Source organism: Grampus griseus, assembly GCF_964374135.1.
Source record: "Grampus griseus genome assembly, chromosome: 8".
Classification (NCBI taxonomy): domain Eukaryota; kingdom Metazoa; phylum Chordata; class Mammalia; order Artiodactyla; family Delphinidae; genus Grampus; species Grampus griseus.
This window is the reverse complement of record NC_139002.1, coordinates 31,344,931-31,352,453: the sequence shown is the minus strand read 5'-3', so window position 1 is coordinate 31,352,453 and position 7,523 is coordinate 31,344,931. Positions and strand designations below refer to the sequence as shown.

General features: G+C 39.2%; 1 protein-coding gene across 1 annotated transcript; it reads left to right on the top strand.

Moving 5' to 3' along the window:
* Positions 1 to 3,574: 3,574 nt before the first annotated feature.
* On the top strand, positions 3,575 to 4,709 carry LOC309826067 (upstream-binding factor 1-like protein 1; the record flags this gene model as incomplete). Its single annotated transcript, XM_082660056.1, is given in 5 exon segments — positions 3,575 to 3,926; positions 3,929 to 4,032; positions 4,036 to 4,288; positions 4,291 to 4,409; positions 4,413 to 4,709. Coding segments are annotated over 5 exon segments (1,125 nt in total).
* Between the last annotated feature and the right edge of the window lie 2,814 nt (positions 4,710 to 7,523).

Here is a 7,523-nt window from a genome sequence, read left to right as displayed (position 1 = left end):
GGTGACACACTGAATACCAGAAAGCAGAGGAACTTCTGCACTCGCTCTGATATAGAAGTGGGAATTTTGATTAATTTCTGTCATTTATTTGAAAGCACGGTATATCAGATGGCACTGGTTTTTATTTTAACTTGGAATTTTCATATTTCCAAATGGGACAACACTTGTGATAGGATAGTCAATCTGATATGATTGGCAATATATTGATCTGCTAGTCTAAGAAATGGATTCCCTTTACATTAAGGTCACTTAAATTCACGGGTGTCAATGTCAACGAGAAGAGAAAATTCAATTGTTTGAATTCTCAAAACTGAAGGTTGTAGTTAAAAAGCGACTAATACACTGCTAATGAATTATTTTTATTAGTGATAGATAGGAATGAGTTTTTAATAGAATAGAATATTGAACAATAATTTTGTTTAGTGTAGGTATACTGTGTGTGTAATGTCATTTTTTTTTCTCAAGTTGCTCTATCAATGGGTGGTAAGAAGACTATTTTTGTGTATCAGTGCAGGAGACAAAATGCAAAGAAGTGCTTCTGCTGCCAGCTCCTAAAGTACCTGCACATTTCTCCATAATGGCAGTTTTTATTGATATCTTATTTGTTCGTATCTGTGAGCTTCCGTTGAGAGATATGTTTTCGTCATCTTTATATCTCTACCAAAACAGAGAGTACCTGTCTTATTGTATATGATTGTATTTAATATACATTAATATAAATAATGTCTACTGATGTTACCAGAAATGAGATATCTAGGTCTTTAGCTCCTTGGCCCTTACATACATCTTTACACTTCTCTTCCTTTCACCTCCCTATCGTACTTCCACGATATGTTTGTTAGATTAATTATATCAGTTATTCTCTTTTGTTAAAAAAAGATGTAGCTCAGCCAAGAGCTGTATTGTGAGTACAATTCCTGTTTCTTATAACATCTTCATTCTGCAGTTTACAAGTTTATTTTCTGTGGCTTTCTCTAAACCTATCACACACTCAACCTGAAACTCTGAACTGAAACCTCTTCTCAAGATATACAAACATATTAGTAATCCCTGAATTTCATCTAGAAGCTGTCTGTCCCTTTCAGGTTCAGTTTCCCACTGTTACAAGCCTTTGGGAACCTCAACTCCTTGTAGGTTCCACTCACCAGGCTAATAATATTGTTAGTATCCCCTAACTAATGAATGATTTAATGAAATCGTTCATTAAACGATTGAGCTATCTGTGATAAATTTTTTCCCACTTTTCTGATGAATGGAATCTATTTTTAAAACTGAAAAGCTCTTCTTAAAATCTTTACTTTTAGTTTTTTTTTTACCTTTTTCGTAATTTAGGTAAGTAAATAAACTCTCTTAATGTTTTTAGTTTCCTCATCTAAGTCCTGGGATAATAATAAATGTAAGCTATTTGGAAAAATGCCTGGCTCGTAAAAGTGCCACACACAAAAACTACAGCAGAACTGTATTTCAACCTTCATTGTTTTAAATACATTATCTTATCTTTTACAATAATTGGAAAGAAAACAATTTTTCCTCTCCAGATTCAGATTTCAAATATTCCACTTTTCATTTGTAAAGGTGATTTTATATAATTTTCCACCTTTTTTCTTAGTTACCATATATCTGAGAAGGCTTAGTTTTACACTAGAGGAATATCCTAAGAGATTGTTCAAGGTGTTTGGGGCAAGATCTTATTGTGTACCACAGATATGAAGTTAGAAAAGATCGTCTTTTCTATCCAACTAATTGGATAAATGGATATGAGAAAATTGTGCGCTCTTACAGTTCTTCCACTTGTTTAAATTCTAGTAAGTACCAGGTTTTTTGTGGGGAGTTTTCTGAAGGAGGTAACGCTTTCACTATGGCTTAAAGACTGATACAGTTAAGAAAATAAATACTCTAAATATTACATAATTTTCACTAAATCCTTTCCATTTAAAGACAAAAATTATGGCTCAATAAAATGCATTTATTCTAATGGACAGAGTCCATTAGTCTATAAATCAGTCATTAACTTAAGGTTCAAGTGTTCATGACTGATCCATGAAGTGCTCAGAGCAGGATGCAAGTCTGGAGGGTCTCCTAGGCTTGTCTCATTTCTATTTCTAGCTCCTCAGTTGCACATTCAGTCCATGGCCATCAGGACCCTTCTTAGAAGGTAGCTATGCTCTGGAATCCTGTGGAGTGTTACTGTTTTAGAGAAGATTAGATTCACAGTAAAATTGAGTAGAACGTACAGAGAGTTCCCATATACCTCCTGCCTCCTCCAAATAAACACACACACAGTATCCCGCATCATCATACACTGTACCAGAGTGGTGTATTTATTCCAATTGAAGAACATACACCGGCACTTCGTTATCACCTAAAGTCCATGGTTTTACGTTAGTGTTCACTCTTGGTGTTGTATATTCTGTAGGTTTTGACTGATGTATAGTGAACATGTGGAATCATGTATCCACCTTTATAATATACAGAAGAGTTACACTGCCCTAAAAACCTTTTGTGATCACCTATTCATTAGTACCCCCAGCCTCAACCCTTTGCAACCACTGATTATTTTACTGTCATCATATTTTTACTTTTCCAGAATGTTCTATAGTAGGGCTCATGAAGCATGTAGATTTTTCAGATTAGCTTCTTTCACTTAGGGATATGCATTCAAGTATATGTCATGTGTCTTGATGGCTTCATGGCTCATTTCTTTTTAGCACTGAATACTATTCCATTGTCTGGATGTACCAGAATTTCTTTATCCATTCACCTACCTAAGGACATCTTGGTTGCTTTCAAGTTTTGACAATAATGAGCAAAGCTGCTATAAACATCGCTGTGCAGGTTTTTTTTTTTTTTTTAATGAATACGGGTTTTCAACTGATTTGGGCAAATACAAAGGAGCATGATTACCGAATTACATGGTAAGAGGATATTTAGTTTTGTAACAAACTGCCTTATTGTCTTTCAGAATGCCTGTACTAGTTTGCATTCCCATCAGCCATGAATCAAAGTTCCTGATTCTCCACATCCTCTCAGTATTCAGTGATGTCCTTGTTTTGGGAATTTGACCATTCTTATACATGTGTTGTGGTATCTCATTGCTATTTTAAAGCCCTTTCCTTTTCAAGCATTTTAATTTTTAAAGTTCCCTTCGTTTTCTCTTACCCTATGCCCCTTGAGTGAGTAGCCAGTCTTTAGTTTTGTTCATTTGTAGTTAAAACAAGCTGTGGTGAGGTTGATTGGAAGGCATGTTGGAACGGGGCCTGAGGATTTTTAATTGTATGAAAGGAGCTCTTAATGCTCAACATGAACCTCAACTCAGAATTTGGGCCTGTTTTCATTTACATTTTTAAAGGTAAATTAAATGATAGAAGGGACATATCCCAGGTAGGGTGTGCTTTTCTTGTGTATCACATAGGAGAGAACCTTTCTTTTTCTTTCTCTTCAGAAACATAGAAATCACACACACTGCAGGACTTCCAGAAATAACTCACCAGCTGAATCTTGAGAGTGAAGAAGCTGGAGATTTGCTGAGGTGTTTGAACTGCTGGGATGATATAAGTATCCCAAAGAACAAGAAATGGTGTTGCCTAAAGGCCAGGATGACAGGTCCAAAGAAGATATTGTGAAGTTATTGGAATATATGGTGAATAACATTCCATCCAATGACAGGCACGTGTTCAAAACAACCCAGTCACTGATGGACTGGGAAAAAGTAGCTTTTAAAGATTTTCCTGGGGAAATGTGCAAACTCAAATGGTTAGAAATTTCTTATAACTTGAGAAAGTTTTGCACTTTGAAAGAATTAGTCCTGGAAGCAAAGGAAAATGTTGACAATCCTTACAAATGCAGAAAACACAAGAAGCATCCTGATTTACCCAAGAAGCCCTTGACAGCTTACCTCTGCTTTTTCAAAAAGATGCGACTCCAGTACACCAAAAACACCCTAAGCTGAGCAACCAGGAGCTGACCAAGGTTCTGTCTGAGGAATACAAGAAGCTTCCAGAGCAGCTGAAGCTGAAATATAGTCAAGATTTCTAGAAGGAGAAACAGAAGTTTAAGGAGGAAATGACTCTGTTCAGAGAACAGCACCCTGATCTGGTCCAGAGCTCCACGAAATCTGATGTCCCCAAAGGAAGCCAAATCAAAGTGCCAAAGAAGTTTCAGGGAAATGTGCAAAAAGTGGTCTCCCCCCAGAAACAGTTTATTCATGAAGAGCCCAAGAAGCCACCTATGAATGGCTATCACAAGTTCCACCAGGATTTGTGGTTGAGTAGGGAGCTGAAAGGGTTGCCCTGAGGGAGCACGTGGTAGAGATTAGTAGATGCTGGCAGCGTGTCCCACAGAACCAGAAGGAGCATTATAAGAAGGAGGCTGAGGAACTGCAGAAACAGTACAAGGTGGACCTTGATCTCTGACTCAAGAGTCTGTCTCCTGAAGAACATGCTTATTACAGAGAGACAACCTATTTGAAGCGTAAGAACATGAACATGATGGGAGGCCCTAATCCCAAGATTAGGAGGATGGATCTGCAGTCCCCATCATCAGGGAATCTGCAGGGAGGGCTTGGACTGGGCCAGGGGCTTCAGGCTCCAGAGACAGAATTATCAGATATGATTGGAGAATATTTTCCTGCCTCAGGGAGATCAGAGGAAAATAAGGAAGATGAACAAGAGGAGAAAGGCAGCAACTCCTCAGACCACAGCATTAGGTGAAGATGAAGATTGTGTCTGAGGACAGTGGCTGCAGCTCATCTACCTCAGGGGAATCCTCTGGCTCCAATTCCAGCTGAGCTTTTTTCACAACCTGAACAAAGAACTCCCCAGCAAAAGGCCATGGCATCTGGGCTTCCCTGGTGGTGCAGTGGTTGAGAGTCCGCCTGCCGATGCAGGGGACACGGGTTCATGCCCCGGTCTGGGAAGATCCCACATGCCGCGGAGCGGCTGGGCCCGTGAACCATGGCCGCTGAGCTTGCGCGTCCGGAGCCTGTGCTCTGCGACGGGAGAGGCCCCAACAGTGAGAGGCCCGCGTACCGCAAAAAAAAAAAAAAAAAAAAAAGGCCATGGCATCTTCATCAAATGGAAGGGCTCTTCTCCCTGTGCCCTTTCATTGCCTTCCTTCTTTCCTTCCCTCTTCAATACAAAGTATGACCAGTTGGGAAAAAGACATCTCGTGCAGTAATTTCTGGTTCCTCTCTGTACCCCAAGTCCACCCCCAGAGACAGTCAATGCCATGAATACTCTTGGAATAAACAATGATCTGATTGGGCTGCCGTACACTCTGGACTAGGCTGAGTTTCCTGAACAGAGAAGTTTTATTTTCCTCACCTTCTGCTGCCAGAGCTGTGAGGGAGCCCCGAGGAGTCTGTGACTCCTCCCTTCTCTGTGATCCTGTCCCTTAGGACTTCTGCATGGGAACAGGGAATGGGAAGATTTGATTGACTGGAGGTAGGAGAGTTGCCTTTAAGAAGATTGTCAAGCTCCTGATGTCTCTCTCCCTGCTCTGTGAAGTGAGAAGTTGGCCCTTCCCTATCTTGCTAGTGGCAGGGGCATGCGAGCAGCAGCATTTCTATATGTATATTTATCGCTTAGCTGTCACTGAGATTGTTCTTACTGATTTCAAAAATTAGAAATTAATTTTTAGAACTTCATCATTTCCATTTGAATTAACTCCTCCTTAAAATCAGTCTCCTTTGACTCTTGGCACTAATTTTCCAGGCCATGTCTAAATTTATTTTGGTTCTGCCCCAATCCCTTCCTCATGCTCCGGGTTGTAAGTGAATAATGTTTTCACCATACACTTGATTTATTTGTATTACGTTATGAGTTTGTACGTGTTGTGTGTATAAGTATTTTAGTCCATAGGCTACTAAACTTTTTGGAATTAATGTACAAATATGACACTGCTTTTATTATTTTGGTTTACTGATATATATATATATATATATATATATATATATGTTTAACATCCTTAGTGCAGTATAATTACTTTACAATGGTGTGTTAGTTTCTGCTTTACAACAAAGTGAATCAGCTATACATATACATTTATCTCTGTATACCCTCCTTCTTGCGTCTCCCTCCCACCCACCCTATCCCACACTTCTAGGTGGTCACAAACCACCGAGCTGATCTCCCTGTGCCATGCGGCTGCTTCCCACTAGCTATCTATTTTACGTTTGGTAGTGTATATATCTCCATGCCATTCTCTCACTTCATCCCAGCTGACCCTTCCCCCTCCCTGTGTCCTCAAGTCCATTCTCAACATCTGCGTCTTTATTCCTGTCCTGCCCCTATGTTCTTCAGAACCTTTTTTTTTTTTTTTAAGATTCCATATATCTGTGTTAGCATATGGTATTTCTTTTTCTCTTTCTGACTTACTTCACTCTGTATGACAGTCTCTGGGTCCATCCACGTCACTACAAATAACTCAATTCCATTTCTTTTTATGGCTGAGTAATATTCCATTGTATATATGTGCTATTCCTCGGCTGATGGACATTTAGGTTGCTTCCATGTCCTGGCTATTGTAAATAGAGCTGCAATGAACATTGTGGTACATGTCTCTTTGTGCACTATGGCTTTCTGAGGGTACATGCCCAGTAGTGGAATCACTGGATCGTATGGTAGCTCTATTTTTAGCTTTTTGAGGAACCTCCATACTGTTCTCCATAGTGGCTGTATCAATTTACATTCCCACCAACAGTGCAAGAGTGTTCCCTTTTCTCCACACCCTCTCCAGCATTTATTGTTTCTAGATTTTTTGATGATGGCCACTCTGACTGGTGTGAGGTGATACCTCATTGTAGTTTTGCTTCCCATTTCTCTAATGATTAGTGACGTGGAGCATCCTTTCATGCGTCTGCTGGCAATCTGTATATCTTCTTTGGAGAAATGTCTATTGAGGTCTTCTGTCCATTTTTGGATTGGGTTTTTGTTTTCTGATATTGAGCTGCATGAGCTGCTTGTATATTTTGGAGATTAATCCTTTGTCAGTTGCTTCATTTGCAAATATTTTCTCCCATTCTGAGGGCTCTCTTTTCCTCTTGTTTATGGTTTCCTTTGCTGTGCAAAAGCTTTTAAGTTTCATTAGGTCCCATTTGTTTATTTTTGTTTTTATTTCCATTTCTCTAGGAGGTGGGTCAAAAAGGATCTTGCTGTGATTTATGTCATAGAGTGTTCTGCCTATGTTTTCCTCTAAGAGTTTATAGTGTCTGGCCATATATTTAGGTCTTTAATCCATTTTAATTTTATTTTTGTGTATGGTATTAGGGAGTGTTCGAATTTCATTCTTTTACATGTAGCTATCCAGTTTTCCCAACACCACTTATTGAAGAGGTTGTCTTTTCTCCATTGTATATTCTTGCCTCCTTTATCAAAGATAAGGTGACCATATGTGTGTGGGTTTATCTCTGGGCTTTCTATCCTGTTCCACTGATCTATACTTCTGTTTTTGTGCCAGTACCATATTGTCTTGATTCCTGTAGTTTTGTAGTATGTTCTGAAGTCAGGAAGCCTGATTCCTCCATC